Here is a 20,895-nt window from a genome sequence, read left to right as displayed (position 1 = left end):
CTGTCATCCTATTCTACTCCTGGTACACTGTTCAGAATGAGCTTTGGGTATTTGAGTACTTGATAGTGCCTTTTTTTTTTACCTTTATTTATACATTGGGACTCTCACTGAGAGCGCCCTGTTCACATTCACACACAAATTCACACCTGGAAACTGAGTGGTTGGCGTGGGTGGTTGGCGTTAAGGGTTGGGGTTAAGGGCCTTGCTCAAGGGCACCTCAGTGGTGGTAATGAGGGAGGGGCAAGCGCTGCTTTTTCACTTTCCCCACCCACATTTATCCTGCTGGTCCGGGGACAAGCTCGTTTTTTGAACTTTTAGGCCACCACTGCCCAGTGCTTTTCATCTTTTTATATACTATGTTTAATTTTGTACTCTGCCATCTTTTTCATGATTCACAAATCTTGCATAGTTTTTTTTTTTTCACAACCTCTGGTACTGATGAGGGATGTCAACCAATAACTGTTTAACCGGCCGTTTAAGCGTTAACCGATTCATACTATCAGTTAATCAGTTAAAAGAAAGTTTACTTTACCCCAAGTAATAAAAGCACACACGTTTGTTACATGGTAAAAGAAAATAAATAAGCTATACAATCTATTTCTTAAATACAACTCATGGAGGCGACGTGGTGTGTAATTGTGTATCTTCACATTTAAATGTCATCTCTAAGTCTCCGCTGAGCAGCATTGATTGATTGACAATATCAAGTTAAAGTTAGTCTTTACCGTTACAATGCATGCCAGTTCGGAGATATAATATGCACACATTCAGATCCATTTGTAAGCTATGCATTGATTAACTCCTCCTCATGTGAACAGACAGCCAGCCAGACAGAGCATAATATAGGCTACCATCGTCAGTGCGCCCTGCTACCTGGTGACAGACTGTCATCCGCTGAAACCGCATGGGGAAACACGAGTAAGTGTTGCACCACGTTTGCCAGCTGGGGGAATGCATTAGGCTATAAATAGTACATTTTAATCTTGTCGGTTAAACGGTTAATGATCGCTTAATGAGTGTCGGTTGTCCGTCAGGAAAGAAAGTAATTTTCACCATCCCTAGTACTGATGCTACTATTATTTTACACATCCCAATGCTGGGGTCCAGAAAAGGCCTTCCTGAATCAATTTTTTAGGCCTGTTTTGAAAAGGGTCCAGAATCTGTGGTCTACACATGTACATACTGTATGTGTGTTGATATATCTTAATTTTTAAATTGATGATATGTTTTCTCAGGATGGCAACGGTGTAGTCCGTGGAAACTACCTGTCTGTGTTCTTGGAACTGTCTGCTGGACTCCCTGAAACATCAAAGTATGTCCTCACAAATGTCTCCTTTCTCTACACATCTCACCTTCCTATTCAAACCTCTCCATTCTCTTCAAACCTCAAAAGTAAAGTTGCTCTGAAAATCTAAATGTGAATGATCCATCTGCTCATGATGACTATGCATAATTGAGAAAAAAAGGAAAAGAAACCCTTTTTCACATGGTTTGTCTGGAAAAAGTATTTTCTGAATAGATACTACCGGTAGTCACTAGTAGGTGATATTCATGTTTCTACCACCATATATTCCGTGGAAATACAGAAACCCAGTGAATGCTGTCAGTTCCTGCACAGACAAATTCCAGATTTCATGTGTGGGAACTCTGCGCACGTCATCACACTTTATTGTTCTAAATGTCACACTCAAGTGGCACGATAACACCAGTCACATAATCAAAAAGGCCAATCAAAGACTATTCCACCTCCGGCAGCTCAAAACATTCAAAGTTAAACGTAATCTCCTCCTCCAGTTCTATACACAGCCATCCTAGAAAGCATCCTCACCTCATCCATCACAGTTTGGTACGGCAGTCTGGACAGTCAATCACACAGTAAACTTCAACGCATAATAGAAAAAGCATCAAAAATCACAGGCACCCCCCTCTCATCATTAGACTCACTCTACCATAAACGCACAATCACAAGAGCACAAAAGATAGTTTCTGATCTATCTCATCCAGCTAACCACCTGTTCCAACTGCTGCCCTCTGGCCGGTGCTACAGATCCATATCCACCAAAACAACCCGGTTCAAAATCAGCTTTTTCCCCACTGCCATCAGGTCACTGAACTCCACTCACTCCTGAAGCAATACCCTATCCGCAATTTCTGTTCATGTTGAATGTCCTGGAGTTGTTTTTATATGCTACCTGTTAGGGATGGGCATTTCTAGCAAAAACACTATTCGAAATTCGCTGGCCAAATTCGAATTTAATTCGAAATTCGAAAATAAAAATAAAAATGTAAAAAAAATTAAAAATGTTAAATATTTAGTAGGCTCAGGTATGAGTGCCAAAGGGGTGCCAAAGTCTCTCCCTCTTCATGGGATTTCATCCGCCATTCATTTTTCCATAAACCTTGCTTAAAATGCTTATAAAAATTGTTTTACTTGCTCAAACCAAGCGATTTGACTATACTTAGAATCAGGGGAGACAATGCAACATTTCACTAAAAAAAAAAAAAATTTTTTTTTCGAATTTCGAATTTCAATAATAAAAGTCGACCTTGATAATAACAACGATTATTCGAAAATTCGAAATTCGATGCCCATCCCTACTACCTGTACTGTCTGTGTATTGTCTGATATCTGTACTGTCTATGTTTTCTGCTGACACAGTAGCTAATGTGCTGTAATATGCTGTACCGAAAGCAAATTCTGCCGACTTTGTTGTGCAGTCCTTAACTCATTGAGTGCCAGCCACTTTTGGAGAACGGACGCTCCCAGTGCCAGAGTTTCAGAGCGTTTTCAGTGATTTCTCGAGGCCCACAGAATATTGTGTGATATTACTATGTAAACACCGAACACGGACAAAGAACGATGAGACTCTCTTCTATCATCTGCAAAAAAAAGTTTATTGATACCATTTTCCGTTCTTTAGTTATGAGCCGGAGAAGATAGGTTGTTTTGAGCAAAAAGACACGTTTCAATTTAGAATCTGAGATATTCAGCCTTTTGTGAAAGGAAGCATTTCAAGCACATCATTGACTCTGAAGCTAATGATGTAATGACACCTCAAAAATAATTTCCTTCAATAAAAGAGTGAAAACAAAGGAATTTTGTTTGGCCAAATAATATTTTTTAGCTGCAACCAGCAGGCAGCGCTGGCCCCTGCGTGCGCAGATCCTACACCTAAGTTCTTGCTGGTCTTGATTTACTGCTGGTGGGCATCAGATAGCCTATTCTAGCTTGTTTGCCTGTCTCTGCATCGAGCCTGCTGCTGCCTGGGTCTGTGTTTACTGTCAATGGTTGTATGCTGTAGTGCCCTGCGTGCCCCACCCCCCTCCTCCTCCTCCTCCGTGGGAGTGTCTCTGGGGCTCTGCTGCGAGTGCATTTGCTCTGCGTTTGCTCTGCACTGAAAAGTGCGCTGCACCCCGCTTTTTCACAGCCTGTCGCTGGCTCCCAGCTGAGAATAATGTAACTTTTCAGAAAGACGCTGGTGTCGGCAACTAAACCATATGGAGGGGCTATCGCAGCGGACACGGAGGGGCTCAATTGTGGCAGCAGATGACTGCTGTTCAGAGGCACAGCTAACGTTATGCTTCATGCATATCGATGCGATTTCCGTTTCCCCATTACTTCTTCTCTCTTTTTTCCTCGCCTTTCTCTAATCTGGAGAGCACTGTCGCCACCTAATGGGTCCCTAAAATAGCTTTTACACATTCAACAGCCACCATACTTTCACAGGAGATGGATCTGGCTTTGATCCACGTCCCACCGTCAAAAAACGCAATTGACGAACATACTCGTCCTCACACTCAATGAGTTAATAAATGAATCTGAATCTGAATCTGATGCGAGTGCAGCCCCCGAGCAGCGATTGTAAACAGCGATTGTTGTAAAAGATAAAAGGAGGCAGTCAGCACCAAGACTTCAGCTTCTGTACGCTGTGGTTATTGTCCAAATGACCCGAGAATGGAGTTGGAGCTGATCGATTGTAGGTGTTTTATGTCCAGACGACATTTCGGCTAATAATAATAATAAATAGCTGCAAATGCACTACGTCGGGTTCCCAGCAGCACATTCCCCAAGTTTGAAGTCCATCGAGATAAACAGATTTTTGAGTTGCCAGTAGGTGGCGCTATGCCGAATTGCACACAATTTCGCACTACACTCTGTCTGGTTCCCAGCAGCGCACTTCCAAGGTTTGAAGTCCATCGGACGACCGGTTCTCGAGATAAACTGCTTTTTTATTGCCAGTAGGTGGCGCTATGCCAAATTGCAGAAAATTCTGCACTACATTCTCTCGGTTTGCCAGCAGCGCACTCCACAAGTTTGAAGTCGATCGGACGGACTGTTCTCAAGATAAACCTCTCAAGATTTTTGTGTTGTCAGTAGGTGGCGCTATGGCTATGCCCGTGTCCGAATTGCATGAAATTCGGCATTGCACTGTGTTGGGTTCCCATCAGCGCACTCCCAAAGTCGATCAGACGAACGGCTCTCGAGATAAACCTCATTTTTTGTAGCCAGTAGGTGGTGCTATGCCCAATTCCACTGAAACAGGGCACTGCACTCCGTCAGGTCCTCTTTAGCGCAGTCGTAATGTTTGAAGTCAATCGGACCAACGGTTCTCGAGACACGCAAAGGACAGACAGAAGACAGACAGACACTGCTGACAGTGTAAATACAATTTGTGTTATACCATGGACATCATTTGCCTAAACCAGGGGGACTGTTTTTTCAAAAAAGTGCGGGGAGTTTTGATGCTTTAGAATCCGCCCACTGCACATTTGGATAGGATGAACTTTTGTGGGGAGGGCAAATGTCAGAGCCAATGGCAGACCTCTGTGCAGTTTCTGCTCGCACATGCGTGGTTTCATTCAAAATCAGCCAACGCTGTGACGAGACAGCTCTTTGAGCTCCTACACACGAGCGGAAGAGGGAAGCTGATAGTACTGTCTGACAGTCATCTAGCGCGCCGGACGGAATGGAATCAGACAGCAACAACAGCAGCTCACACGCCTCTTCAGAGGGCTCACTAGAGGTGGAAGATAACTAGGGCTGGGTTCAAAAAATCGATTCTCTGATTTTTAATCGATTTTCATTTTAATCCTCGATTATCGATTCATATGTCCAGAGATCGATTTTTTTTTAACTCATTGAGTGCCAGCCACTTTTGGAGAATGGATGCTCCCAGTGCCAGAGTTTCAGAGCGTTTTCAGTGATTTCTCGAGGCCCACAGAATATTGTGTGATATTACTATGTAAACACTGAACACGCACAAAGAACGATGAGACTCTATTCTATCATCTGCAAAAAAAAGTTTATTGATCCCATTTTCCGTTCTTTAGTTATGAGCCGGAGAAGATAGCTTGATTCATCCAAAAACAGCAATTTTTTTCTAGAAGCTGAGATAATTGGCCTTTTGTGAAATTAAACATTTCAAGCACATCACTGACTCTGAAGCTAATCTTTTCTAATGTAGTCACACCTCAAAAATAATTTCCTTCAATAAAACAGTGAAGGCCAGGGAATTCTGTTTGGCAGAATAATATTTTTTAGCTACAACCAGCAGCGCTGGCCCCTGCGTCCGCTGCTGGTTGCAGCTTCTTGCTGGTCTTGATTTGCTGCTGGTGGGCATCGGATATTCTGGCTTGCGTTTGTCAATCCTGTCCTGCTGCCTGGGTCTGTCTGGGTCAGTGTTGTGTGCTGCTCTGCGTGCCCCCCCCCCCCCCCCCGCCCCGCCTCGCCTCGCCTCAACTGCACGCTCCTCCTCCTGTCTGTGGTGGCTCTCTGCTGAGTTTGCTGTGCGCACAGTGAAGGGTGCTCGACATCCTGCTTTTTTACAGCGTTCCGCGTGTGTTTGTCACCGGCAACGATGCTTCCAGTTGAGAATAATAACAACTCCACGGTGTGGATGTGCGGATGTGCTGTCGCAACCGACACGGAGCGGCTCAATTGTGGGAGCAGATTGGCTGCTGCAGGCACAGCTGCAGTAACGTGCTTCAGCATATCGATGCATACGGATGCGATGCGATTTCCGTTTCCATAACGACTTCTTCTTTGTTTTTTCCTTGCCTTTCTGTTATGTGGAGAGCACTGTCGCCACCTAAGGGTTCTGTAAAATAGGTTAGACACATCCAATAGCTATAATATTTGTACATCAGAGGCAGAAGGCTTTGATCGACGCCCCACCGTCAAAAAACGCAATTGACGAACATGTCCGTCCTTGGCACTCTACGTTACTATTTGAAATGACGAACATGTCCGTCCTTGGCACTCAATGAGTTAATAATAAATTTTTTTTTTTTTTTTTTTTTTTTTTTACTAAACAGGCTAAAATATTGTGGTGTGTGTGGTAGTTGAAACATAGTTTCAAGTTGACGTTTAATTATGTTTGTAGTTGAAACAAAAACATAAATACTGTAGGCTACATGAATGGAAATGTTTGATCATTATTAATTTATATAGGCTTTATATAGGATTTCAGCCTATATAATTTTAGAAATTATATAGGCTGAAATCAAATCACTGTGCATAATTGTGAAAGTGTCTTTATTGACAGATGAAAAGGCTGTTATTTACCCTTTGTCACCACGTGGTGAGTAAATATATGTGTAACTAAAACCATTAAAATTGACAACAGGTCTGCAACTTTTTTTCCCCATGTATCTTCTTGGCTGGTTGGAAACCCCTGTGTTACATAACTGGACAGTCATGTAATTCAGGGTACAGCTCAAAAACCACGTTTTGGTATCACTAACCAAATCAATATTGAAAATTGATCGAATCGGAATCGAATCGAATCTAATCGAAATTAATCAATTCGCAACCTTGTGAATCGGAATCGAATCGATTCTTGAAATTTGAACCAATACCCAGCTCTAAAGATAACCCCCCAGAATACCCAGCAAGCTCCCCAGAATTGGACGGTTGTTTAGTCGCGCATGTGTAGTTTCATTTAAAGCCAGCTAGCGCTGTGAATGGATCTGCTGCTCTTGTTTCTCCCTTCTCCTGTCCAAACACCAGCATTGTTTGGATATTTCCCAGAAAGCTTTGAGGCGGCATAACTTTTTACAAGAAAACCATCCAATCAGGCTAAAAAGTTAGATAGAAATAATATTTATTTTTAACACAACATGCAATTCTGGAATATTTGAATATTTGACAAAATGAAATGAAATGTAAACCCTAAGAGAGAAACGCATACAGCGATGGGGTTTATATATACCCCTCGCAAATACAACGTGATATAGTGAAGTGGGAAGTTTGACCGTAACATGGTTGCACTGTGATGTCCACTCCAACAAGACTAGCTTACTTGATAGTGCACTTTTTCAATAAAAACACATTTATGCCATGACTTTACATAATGTATATTTATGTCGCATCATTTAGCCTGTGATCTGCAGGAGCAGCAGGTAAAAGTTATAAAACTAAGCCTGCCCTGAATGAGCCTTGTTCATTATTGTGAAAGGTAGCGTTAGCATAGTCTAGCGTTAGCACAATACTGAGGGTTTCAAAATGTCGCTGATACGCTGGGATGCGTTTACAACCTAAAGATCTTGGAAGTGAATGGTATCCGGAATGTCACCGATAGTTATAGGTGAGCTTACAACCTTTATCTGAAGGTAATATACCGTAAATTCCGGACTATAAGCCGCACCGGAGTATAAGCCGCACCTGCAAAGTTGACTGTTTTTTACATATATAAGCCGCACCGGACTATAAGCCGCGGGTGTTTTAATGGTATTTATTTTATTTATTATTATTTTTTTTAATTGTGTTTTAATGTTTAATTACCATATGTAAGGGTTCATGCACAGAGGGGATTGTCGGGAAAGAGATGGCTGTTTGAGGAAGCTCCCATTTATTAACATTTCAACAAAACAACATAACACAACACCACCTGTGTTTCTTTTTTACAGTGCACACAGTGTCATACAGTGTCATACAGTGTGGTGAAAAGAGGGCAAGAGAGGAAATTAAAACAGAAGTGGATTTATAGTTAGAAAGAGTGCTAAAGAAGAGAGAATTCCGTTTTTTTTTCTTTTTTTTTCTGAAAAAATCCATAGATAAGCCGCACCGTTATATAAGCCGCAGGGGCCAAAAAAGGCCAAAAAACGGGAAAAAAGCCGCGGCTTATAGTCCGGAATTTACGGTAAGTGTATGGATGCATCGGGACCACCGGGGGACCGAGCCAGCACCAGTCAAAATTGTCGGGGTCTGTGTTATTCAGTGTAGCTCGAGGCTAAATTAGCCTCGAGCATATTAGCCTGGCTGATATGCTAGCATGACGGCAGGCAGACAGGAGTCGGCTAATTAGCATTGGCTGAAGTTTTGCAATGAAAGCTAGAGCAGTTTCTTGAAATGCATTCTCTAACCAGCCGAAATATTCACATAAAACAACACAGCGTATTGCTGGTGGTGGTGGCCATGACACCGGCGCTGCCCTACTGGGGCAGTGGGTTTGAGATACTATCCGGGGGGAATTCAGGATTGCACTCTCTTGAGGCAGTGGATCTGCTAGCTAGGCCCAGTTGTCGCAGCCATTCCACCCTGATGTCCGAGTCTCCGGGAAACTGATGCACTGCACACCGGTGTAGCTTTTGCACCCGGGAACACAACACTTTCGACCCATGGCTATCCCTAACCTGTCCCTGGCCACTAAACTAAACTCAACAAACAAACAGACAAACATTTATTTTTTTATTTTTTTACAAACAAACACAACCTAGGCTATCTGAAGTACTCTAAAACTAAACCTAAACTACTAAATGCTACAATTTACACTATGCACTCTAATCCCAACGCTCCACAAATCTCTCTCCAACAATTCTCCACACTTGCTACAAGGCCCAGTGTGGTGTGCAGGCACTTTTATAAAATAAAATTTGGCTGGGAGGGGCCAAGGCACGAGAGATGGGCGGGCTGGGTTTGGTGACATCACTGATCGAGCTACGTCACTGATCAAGAGCTCTGCCAATAGAAAGAGTGGGAAATGTGAGTCTACAGCTGGCCTTTTTGCCTTTTTGGATTGTATGGAACTGCATAGGTATGTGAGAAGAGATGAGGAATTACTCAGTTTTACAGTAAATGTCAGGACTTTGACCTGGATTCATCAAGAACACAGCTAATTTTGAATTCCGGTTAAGCGGCCATGCAGGTAGCAGCCTAGTTCGACTGCTCCCTAATAATGGTGTAAACCCTTGAATATAGTCTTTGAACTGTCCAAACCTAACAAGGCTTCCATGGGGTTAATAGAATGACAACGAGGGGACGAAAGAAAAAGCAGAAGAAAACGTCCTGTGGTCAGAATCCTGCTCAGTGCAACGAGGCAGACACGAGTGAAAGCAGAGCTAGCATTAGCTCATCGTCGTTAGCCACAAAGCCTCAAGACGACGCAGAAAACATGGCGAATCTTGAAGTGATTTTGCAAGAACTTCGAGACTTCCGACAAGAGAATGGAGCGACTTTGAATGGCATCAAAGAAGAAATAAGTAAGACAAACAAAAGGATTGACGATGCCGAAGTCAGAATCGTAGAAGCAGAAGAGCGAGTCCAGTGTGTGGAGGGAGCGCTGCTAGAGATGATGAAGCTACAGTCCCACCTGGAAGCTAAGCTAACCGATCAGGAGGGCCGCTCCCGTAGGGATAACATTAGAATCCACGGTGTCCGCGAAGGAGCTGAAGAAAACGCCCAGTCTCTGATCGCTTTCGTTGAGACGCTGCTGAAAGAGAAACTGGATCTTTCGTCCTCCACCGATCTGAAGAGAGAAAGAGCCCACCGCACCATGGGTCCTCGCCCGACCGGAGATGCTCCGCCAAGATCATTTGTGGTCAAATTTGCAAGCTTCAGAACCAAGGAGATCATTAAGACGGCCTGGCAAAAGCGAGGCTTTACATAGCAGGATGAGCAAACATAGACCATGACTACGTTCCAGAGATACTCAAAAAACCTAAAGAATAAACTGAGGCCAAGAGGGTATTGAAGGAGAAAAATATCAAATTCCAGAGGCCTTTTCCTGCCAAGTTAAGAGTATTCTTTGAGAACGGGACCCGGCTCTACTGTTCAGCGGAGGAGGCAACCAATGAGTTGGCAGACCGGGGTTTGCCTGTCACAGTGTTCCAGCCTCCAGAGACCTGGGCGGAGAAGATCAAGCGGCTAGCTTGGCGCACACCCACCCAAGGGAAGGAGACAGAGGACGGCGACTGCGACTTTCTTGACATGCAAAGTTACTTTTTAAATTGACAAAATTAGCGTTGGCACCCCGTGGCACAATTCAAATGGGATCAAAAAAGTAACCTTATTCTCCGTCCACTGCCATTCATATTTTTCGCAGCGCTGGTACAGGGAGAAAGCAGGAAGTGACGTTTCACTTTGCCTCTCTATGTCAAGAGAGAAACAGTCACACATTGGGGCGGGGGCAATTTAGCCTGCTTTCTATAATAATGCATCCCTCAATTACTTGAATGCTTCCATTATTTTGGCAGCTACTTGTGTTCAAATTAATTTAGTGAGTTGGTTTGAAATTTGTGTATCAATGAACTAAATTCAGTAATGTTCAGGTTCTGGTAGCCTAATTGATCTCATTGTTACATTGTAGCTAGTCTCACATAGTCAGACCCACCGTCGACGTCATCAAGCTCATCTACAGCTGGCACTGCGAGACTACATTGTAGCCTATAATATATATATATATATATATATATATATATATATACCGGTATATATATATATATATATATATATATATATATATATATATATATATACTCTTGTGTGTGTGTATATATTATCTCACATATATATCTCAAAAAGTGGCCAGGGGGGCGTAAATTACAGTCTACCCACTTCTCCAGCGTTCACTACACCACTGAGTATGCTAACGCCATTAGCGCCAAGTTCCAGCATGCATAGTAAAATAAAAACACTGATTTGGGTGCTCTAACCTAGTTTGTTAGTGTGTCATTCAAGCTTTCTAGTCAAGTACGGTCCATTTGGTGGTTTGTATTGGTCCAAAAACGTCAGCCAACTATTGTTTTGCTCCTGCCGGCCCACCTGCAGTACCCCCACGGCCCACACTTTGGGAATCACTGGCCTAAACATTTATTTTTTATTGTCCTTTTGTCTTACACTGCCCATTTAAACCCATTTGGTTGTCTGAAACCTGCAGATATGCCATTACTCTTCCAACCTCTTGTTGTGTGGTTCACTGTGATGGTGTGTTGGTTATGTGTAGGTATGAGTACCGTGTGGAGATGGTCCACCAGGCCTCCAGCGACCCAACCAAGAACATCATCCGTGAGTTTGCCTCTGACTTTGAGGTTGGCGAGTGCTGGGGCTACAACCGCTTCTTCAGACTGGACCTGCTGGCTAACGAGGGCTACCTCAATATGCAGACAGACACCCTGGTCCTCCGGTGGGCTCACACACTCACACACACACTCACACACACACACACACACACACACACCCACGCACACTCTCTCACACACACACACACGCACACACACACACACTCACACACTCACACACACACACACACACGCACACACTCTCACACTCACACACACACACACACACAAACACACACACACACACACACACACACACACACTCGTAGGGCTGGGCAATAATTCAATATTATTGTTTATCGTCTTTTATTGGAATCATATCATGATGATATGGTGATTTTGGGATATAGTGACACACAAGTCTGCTGTCTAAATTGAGGATGACAAGCATATCTTACTCAAAACACTTTTTTTACATACAAAATGAAAAAATGTTTAAGGAATATTATTTTGAATATTTCTGTTTGACATCACACCTAACATTGCCATTCAGTTCAACTGGATTTAACAAGATTTTACATACGTGAGACATATTTTAGTGTGATATATATGTAGGAATGCAGGATTTTTTTTTGTATTGATTTCAACCATATTTCTGCTTTTCTCACCACATTTATACTGAACAACAATATAAATGCAACACTTGTTTTTGCTCCCATGTTTCATGAGTTGAAATAAAAGATCAAAGCACACAAAAGGCTTTGCTTTCTTTTAAAGTAGCTAAGGAGTTATTGACCAATGCAGTGGAACCCATTCCATTGCTGGTGAAAAGGAAAGTTACGTATAGTTCTCCAGACAGAAAACTGACCAGACTATAGAGACACTGCATGTAATAGGCCACGCCCATCACGGGGGAAGAGCTCCGTTCATTTCCACACACCAGCGTCATTTTCCTTGAATTAAACATAGCTAAAAGCTGTTGTGTGGTGGGCTGCGCAGTAAACAAATGTAAAAAATCGCCAGTTAAAGTTTTTTGTACTCCTGAGCAAAACAAGGAAGCCATTGAGAATTGGCGAGAAGAAAAATGTGGATCTGTGAAGTTGGAGTGTCCATCTTCCATATATATGATCTTTGTGTGCAACTACGTGACATAGGAGAACGCCAGCGCGTCTCATGCCATCTGTCTGATGTTACACCAGCGTTATTTTCATTAATTTAAACATGCCTAAAAGCTCATGTCATAGTATTTCACTTCAGCCCACTGTGTGGGATCGTTTATCCAGCGTTGTTTGGGCAATGAAAAGGGATACTGCTCCAGGCCAACCGAGTTCATTTTCTCGATGTACCTTTCCCTCTCCGTTGGAGGAAGTGTACTGAAATAATCTTTTGACATTATCTAAAAAGAAAACTGTCAAAATCCCTGTAAAAACCCAGCAAAACTATTTCTATCTGACGAGAGTTCCTCCGTTCGCCCCGGTTATGCCTACCCCACACTACAGGATCATTTGCAAGATTATGGCCAAGATTCCCCCCTCCCGATTTTCTCGGGGGTGCTCCCGATTTGAAGCACGTCGGGCAGATAATCTTCCCAAATTATCCTGTAGTGTGTGGGGTTCAAAGATTCACAATCGGGAAGACTGCCTCTTCCCGATTGTGAATCGGGCATATCTAACATGTTAGATATTTACAACCCGACAGGCGATTGCATCTTGAGCAGAGAGCCAGTAGTAGCTGCGTTTCCATTACAGTTTTTCGCAAAATAATCTGGTCCGCGTCCGCCCGCAGCCCCACACAGAAACAAAGAACGAGGAAATTGTCATCGAGGTGAAATACCCGTGCGTCTTTGAACGGGACGGAAAACTAAATGCTATACTGCAAAGCATGTAGCCTACAACAAGCGCTTAGGTCTCAGCTTCCCGCATCGGCGAGTGTCCGCACGGAAAAGTGAGTCAAATCAGCAGACGCGCCCCTCCACAAGACACCTGTGCAGACGGTTTTCGCCTGGCCGTGCACAGTAGGCCTACACCCAGAATGGACGCGGCTGTCCGCGCAAATATTAGTTAAACAAATCCTTTCAGTGCAAATGCATTATAAAAACAAAAAATAAAATTTGTTTAGAAAACGAAATGACACTACTACACCCGGTGCGCACACTGAATAGGCATTTTAAAAGTTATCCAAGGGGAATCTTCGGCATAATCTTTCTAGTGTGTGGGGTTGCGTTTGAACAGACGCGATTGTGTGTGTGTCCCAAGATTGAAATGTTAAAAAATCGTCTCTCTCTGTCCTGTAGTGTGTGGGCTCTCAAGATTTTTATAATCTTCAAGGATTTGAAAATCCTGTAGTGTGGGGTAGGCATTAGCCGCAGTTTGTTTTGCTAGCTGCAGTCATCAGGCAGTGCTTCCTTGTATTTTCCCCCGTCTTGGGCATGACTTCTGAATGATGACGCGTTTTGCTGTGTCTCTATAGAGAGCCCCAGAGATGACGTATTTTTGTAGTCGGAACGCGGAAGTCCCGGACTTCCTGGTTCTTCACTGTTTCTGCCTATGGGATTTTTGAATGGGTTTTTGCCGCGATGCTTCAAATAAGGTGTCTGGGCAACGCAAGCTTAATCAAACGCGAACCAGAGTTCAGTCGGATAATCTTCACACATGAGGACCAATTTCATGAGTTTTGAAGCGTAAATGCGAACCCTAGAAGTAGAAAGCTCGTGCTAAGCTAATCCAGAACTACACACAGTGTCGCATAGGCTTCCCCGTCACGTCACCACTCAACCTGGACTGTTGTTGATGTGTGCGCTGCTGTGCACTGATTACCCCCGGCTGAACCAGGTGAGGGAAAGATAATTTCCGTGTTCGTCCTTTGAAGTGATGACGTGATTGACGTATAATATCCCCGTCGACTCAACAGTGTAGTCTCATTTAGCCGTTTGCTAGCTAGCCGCCCTTTTAACGGCATGTAAAAGCTTAAAAACTCATAAAAGTGGTCCTCATGTGTGAAGCAGGGGTGGACTGCATAATCGGGCATGTCGGGCAAATGCCCGGTGGCCTGGCCTGGCCTGGCCTGCAAAAAAATAAAAAATAAATGTTTTTTTTGTGCCCGCAGTCAGGCCACTCACTGAACAGCAGGCCAGGCGCCGCCTACTGGTTTACTAGTGGTTTTATTACTTTATTCAGGGTTAAAGTGGGTGCATCTCATTGTAAAATTGGACTTGGCCCAAATTGGGCTTCAAACGGCCCAAATTGGGCTTCAAACGGCCCAAATCTGGCTTTAAACGACCCAAATTGGGCTTCAAACGGCCCAAATCTGGCTTCAAACGGCCCAAATTGGGCTTCAAACGGCCCAAATTGAGTTTCAAACGGCCCAAATTTTTCCCCTTCGGACGCCGGCACGCGCGTCGTCCCGTATCGGCCTGGCCTGCTTGGTATCTAATGCCCAGCCTGAATTATGATCCCAGTCTGCCCCTGGTGTGAAGATTGTCCTACTGAACACTGGTTCGCGTTTGATTAAGCTTGCGTTGCCCAGAGACCTTATTAGAAGCATCGCGCCAAAAACCCATTCAAAAATCATAGTCGAAAACAGTGAAGAACCAGGAAGTGATAGCATGGATGTGTTCCGGACTCGTTCCTGGGGCTTTCTATTGATATATGGCATTGCCTACCAACTATCAAAAAGCTAAATGATTTAGTTAGCTTAATCAGAATCAGGATAACTCTATTGATCCCCGAAGGGAAATTGAGTCGTGCTACAGTTGCTCGCACTCAGGCATGAAAAGCTATAAACATCACACATTATAAGAGGCATAAGAATGTGCCATAAACAATACAATAGAAGTTACTTAGCCTACAGTATGTACTAAGTGTGTCACCGTGTACACGTGTAACCGGATAGTAATTCATATCCGTTTTAGAAAAATCAGTAAGTGACTACCAGTCTTTTTTTTGTCCTTTTTTAAATAACGTTTTCAAATAAAGTTTTGACAATGATTTTACCATTTTGGACTCGCAATCATTCATTTCTCATCAAAAACAAACTGGTTAGAGGTAATAATAATGACGCATGGCCCATGTGACCGCGGCGGTCACAATCTAACGTTAATAAAGTGGACGACACCTCGCGGGGAAACCAACGCGGACCAATTTTGTGACTCGAAAAGTCACATCGTTCCAGAAGTACCCACAACTGTAATGACAGGGAATGTTGCCGCTGCTTCCGCTCTGGAGCAGACAACGAGTTACAAAACATGGGAGGTATTTGAATGATGACAGTGCCCTTTAGCCATTACAGTATATAGCTCAAATGTGGTCCAAAAAACACAACCGGTTAACCGGTTACACGGCCCCATGTACACGTTTAGAAAGTTTTGTAACCGTTGACACCCCTACTATGTAATTGCTGTATTTAGCAGTTATTGCACATTGCGTTTTATTGCACAATCAAAGTTGGTTTTGATTTATGGATGGGTGGAGTGAGTCCAAGGCTGCCTAATTGACTGACTCAGAGTGTCTGGTGCTCTGAGGGACGAGTTAAAGAGCTTGATGCCCACAGGCAGGAATGACTTCCTGTGGTGCATCTTGGTGGCATCAGTCTTGCACTGAACGTGCTCCTGTGTTCCACCAGCTCATCATGGAGTGGGTGGGAGACGTTGTCCATGATGGAACGTAACTTGGACAACATCCTCCTCTCTCTGACACTGCTGTCAGAGAGCTCAGATCCAGCCCCACAACGTCCCTGGCCTTGCGGATCAGTTTGTTGAGTCTGTTGGCGTCCGCTGCCCTCAGCCTGCTGCCCCAGCACACAACAGCAAACAGGAAGGCACTAGCCACCACAGACTCATAAATGATCCTCAGCATTGTCCGGCAGATGTTGAAGGACCTCAGCCTTCTCAGAAAGTAGAGGCGGCTTTGTCCTTTCTTGTAGAGGGCGTCAGTGTTGTTTGCCCAGTCCAGTTTATTGTCTATGTACACTACCAGATACAACACCACTTATAGCCTACAACCACTATAAGGAGCTCAAGTATTATTTTTGGACAAACTGACAATGCACTCATTATTGTCTCATGCTTTTATTGAATGACAGGAGACTTGATGAATAGGTCTAACCAACTTGCCCTTATATTAGATGATGAATTGAACTAGAGTGTAAAAAGTTGTCTTTTGTTTGTATGTCTGTGCTGTGCAGGTATCAGGTTCGCTCACCCACCTTCTTCCAAAAGTGCCGAGACCAGTACTGGTACATCAGCCAGCTGGAGTCAGCCCAGTCCAGCTACATCCAGCAGATCAACAACCTCAAAGAGGTAGGGTGTGTGTGTTCTTGTATTTGTATCCTTGTGAGAACCAGTTTGAGTTTTAGCCCTGAAGTGAAAACAATTTAAAAAAGAAAGGAGGCCAGCACACTAAATGCCATTTCAAAGTTTTAATGAATCATCTGGGACAGACAGCAACAGATTGATTTATCTGACATTATATGGGAAAGGAGTCTGTCTGTGGTACAACTCAGTTGCTCAGTTAATAGCAGACACCAGCTGATCCAGTTTAAAGTCGCTCACCGTCTGCACTATTCTAAGCATAAGTTGCACAGGATCTACCCTTCTCACCACAGTGTGACAGCTGTCAGAGGGCACTCTGTCTCATGCTTTCTTGTTCTGCCCTTCACTGACAGGATTTTGGGCCAAAATATTTCACTGGTACTCTTAAGGCCTACAAAATAACCCTTCAGCCGGAGGCAGAACTCACCATCTTTGGCATCTAGCAGCCATCTTTGGCTGCTAGGAGTCCTCTCTGAACTTCCCTACAGCTGTGCAACAGTCTCTGACACTGGGGACAATTGTTGCCAAAAAAATATCATTCTGAAGGAATGGAAGTCCCCCTCTTCACCTCCTTTTCAATTGTGGTTGATGGACATGATCTCTGATACGGATGGAGAGGCTCAGGTTCCTGAGAACCAACTCAATTAAAAAAATTCTAACGATCTGAGACCCGTTTCTAGCCTACCTAGGTTAGGGGCGATGGGTGACTCGCCTGGATGGTTTCTCATGGACCCTTCGCGCAGGATCCCATGTACATTCCTAGAGCCCGACCGATACTGGATTTTTTAGGCCGATACCGATATTAGGGAGTAAAAGAATGACGATATCGATATATCGGCCGATATTCTTCTTATACACATTATATTACACAATGATTTTGCAATGATCCCTCAAATATCAAACACTTGACAAAGATATGACTTGACATGACTTGAGATATGTAATGTAGGCAGGATATTTTACAGCTTATCAATCAACTTTATTGTCCAAAATGACATCAATGCAATGAAAGAGTAAACTGAACTGGGAAATTAATAATTATAAATAACTAGAAATACAAAAACACGAATAACAAATATAAAATATAACTTGATTTAAGAAAAAAGATCAAATATACACAACATGCTGTCTATTAGGGATGCAGCGGTATACCGTTTGAAGGTATACCGCGGTTTGAAAAAGTCACGGTATCAAAACCACTACAATTTGCCATCATACCTTCCCCACAGTATCAGCTGTTTCCCCAAAACAAAGTTCTCAGGTCGCTTGCAGAGTGCAGCTTACGTGGCCCCTCTCCCTGGCTGCATGCCTACCTAGACTAGAGCACAGTAGAGAGGAGCTGTCCCTGACTGTATTTACAACCGTGTGTGTGATAATGACTGAAGCAGAAGAACGCAAGGACCCCCCTGAACTTTCCCCCATCTAAAAAGACGACGTCGGCTGTATTTCGGCTATTGTAAAAACACAGATGGTCTGCACATAAATGTCCGCAATACCACGATACCGTGATATTTTTGTCCAAGGTTATCATACCGTCAAAAACTCATACCGCTGCATCCCTACTGTCTATAACTTAAAAAATACAAAATAAAAAAATATCGGCCGATACCGATATATCGGTTATCGGCCGATAATATTGGTGGACCGATATATTGGTCGGGCTCTATACATTTCTTATAAGCACATATATGCGCCTTATGTGGCTGGTATCACCACATTGTAATATTGAATGTTGATGATGTTTGTATGTTTTTCTTTTCCTGTGCTTGCGCCGTCCGCCAGGTGTTCTGCCGAGTTTTGCTACCCTGCCGAGCAGCAAAAAAAAACATCCCCAACTCACGGGAGCTACTTGTAATGATGTATACAAAAATGTAACTGTTTCAAAGTGATATAATTGTCTGGTAGACGTGACCTTCCTGATTTCTAAGTTAAAACAGCCCCGAAATATGTTGGGGATGCAATTTTCAGCGGGCATGCGGAAACGTTCACGGCACCTGTCGCAAGCGCAAATTAGAGCCGTGCCAATTCTGCCAAAAATCATCTGCGCCCCAAAATGCCTGCGCAAACGGGATTTGGGCGGTCTTAACTACCAGAATTATTCACAGGCATGGCCAGGCAAGGCTGGGCATTACGTCAATCAAAACCAATCAGATTCCCGTCTTGCAATGGTTGTTTGCGCGAGGTTGCCTCGCCGAGGCATGCAATATGCTGTAATTCTCTCCATGCGTAATAGAGTGAACTCACTCGTGCGAGGACAGAGGGAGCTTATTGACAGATCGTCTGTGGTGCCAAGGGTTATGAAGGTAAATAGCCTATGTCCATTGTCCCACAAGTGTGTGATAAAAGTTTCTCAGTGAGTTATAGTTGATTGCCTCACTGAATTATCTGCTAATACCCAATTTTAGCAGCATAATTTGTAGAGATGCTGCGATCCGATCATGTGATCGGATATCGGCGCGATATCAGCCAAAAAACATGGATCGGATCGGATTCCAGCGAAAATGACCGATCCAAGGCTCCGATATAAGCACTCCATTCCATGACTCCGCTCCAGGATTTCTATCCAGCATGCAGCAGCAGCAGCAGCAGCACACAGAGGCCGCGTTGAGCCTAGGATGGCCAGGGCCAAAACGTTGTCTTGCTTCAACATACTGTACATCGCATCGCATACACCATTTCCACCCGCAGGTTTGAGGAGTAGCTAACATAAACGTCAGATAAATACTCTCTATAGGCTAACGTTACCCACTGAGGCAGCTAACATGGCTAATTACCTAGCTAACACCAGCTATCTTTATCCTCTAACGTTAACTACACGTTAGTTGACTGAGCGAACGGCGCTGTACAGCAGGTCGTTATCAAAACGTATTGCACTGAAGTAACATTAGAAAATGACAAAAGACTCCTCCAATCTGGCAGTGGAAATGTATGCACAAACTTTGTGTGTAACTTTGCGAGACTCAACCGAATGACTGATGAGTCTCGCGTTGAGCCTAGGATGGCCAGGGCTTAGATCTGCGTGAGCACGACCCGTCGTAATTTGTCCAATTCAAAGTACATTAAAACGTTGTCTTGCTTCAACATACATCGCATCGCATAAACCATTTCCACCCGCAGGTTTGAGGTGTAGCTAACATAAACGTCAGATAAATACTCTCTATAGGCTAACGTTACCCACTGAGGCAGCTAACATGGCTAATTAGCTAGCTAACAGCAGCTATCTTTCCCCTCTAAACTAACGTTAACGACACGGAGTTGACTGCGCGAACGGCGCTGTACAGCAGGTCGTAATCAAAACGTATTGCACTGAAGAGAAGTAACATTAGAAAATGACAAAAGACTCCTCAAATCTGGCAGTGGAAATGTATGCACAAACTGTGTGTGTGTGTGTGTGTGTGTGTGTGTGTGTGTTAGGCATGGGTCGATTTCCGGTTTTACCGGTTCGGTTCGGTATACGAGCCCAAACCGGTTTGATCACGTGCAAACCGAAAAAACCTAAAAAAAAAAAAAAAAAAAAAAAAAAAAAAAAAATTTTTTTTTTTAAGTTTTTTTTTTTTTTTTTTTTTTTTGCCAGTCCATTCTGATTGCACTATTGTTCGTATTAGCCTCTTCTCAAGTTGCACTAGTAGGCAAAAGTCTTATTTTGTTTATTATGTTGATGTTTGAAGAAAAGTTAAGCTGAATAGTTATGAGAAATAAAAACAGTGTGTTGTTACAGTTAAAAGGTTCTGCTTATTTGTATTCAGTGTTCGTGCTGGTTGGCAGCATACCAGCTTAGAGGTGCATTATCGCCACCAACTGCAGCCGCTTTGATACGTTTTTTTGGGGAATATCGAACCGGTTTCAAAATGTTCAAACCGACCCATGCCTAGGCCCTATATTGTGTGAATTTGTGAGTTTTGAAGTTTATAAGGCAGCTCAGCTGTAAGCCAATCCATTCTGATTGCACTGCTTGTGTTTTTATTAGCCTTTTTCTCAAGTTGCACTATAGGCAGAAGTCTTATTTCATTTATTATTTTGATGTTTAGAAGAAAAGTTGAGCTGAATAGTTATGAGAAATAAATACAGGGTGTGTTTGTTACACAGGTGTCCTGCTTCTTTTTATTCAGTATCATTGCTGGTTGACAATACCAGCTTAGAGGTGTATTATCGCTATCAGGTGGACTGAAGTTGCACTACAGACAGTTATGGGCCACACTCGGGAGCCCTGCTTGGGAAAAAAAAAAAAAAAAAAATTAATTAATTAAAATTTTTTTTTTTTTTTTTTTTTTTTTTAATTAAAAAAAAAAATCGGTATACCGGTTCGATCC

The 20,895-nt window shown here is 43.3% G+C and overlaps 1 protein-coding gene across 1 annotated transcript in view; it reads left to right on the top strand.

The window, feature by feature from the left end:
- Positions 1 to 20,895, top strand: part of trim37 (tripartite motif containing 37) — a 138,978-nt gene that overhangs the window by 57,131 nt on the left and 60,952 nt on the right. The window contains exons 13-15 of the mRNA XM_083653605.1: positions 1,236 to 1,312; positions 11,223 to 11,402; positions 16,459 to 16,573. Of these exons, the coding sequence (XP_083509731.1) occupies positions 1,236 to 1,312; positions 11,223 to 11,402; positions 16,459 to 16,573 (372 nt within the window). The remainder of the gene's footprint in view (positions 1 to 1,235; positions 1,313 to 11,222; positions 11,403 to 16,458; positions 16,574 to 20,895) is intronic.

The sequence above is a fragment of the Poromitra crassiceps genome (assembly GCF_964638095.1).
Source record: "Poromitra crassiceps genome assembly, chromosome: 1".
In the NCBI taxonomy this organism is placed as follows: Eukaryota; Metazoa; Chordata; class Actinopteri; order Beryciformes; family Melamphaidae; genus Poromitra; species Poromitra crassiceps.
This window is presented reverse-complemented; position numbering and strand designations above follow the sequence as displayed.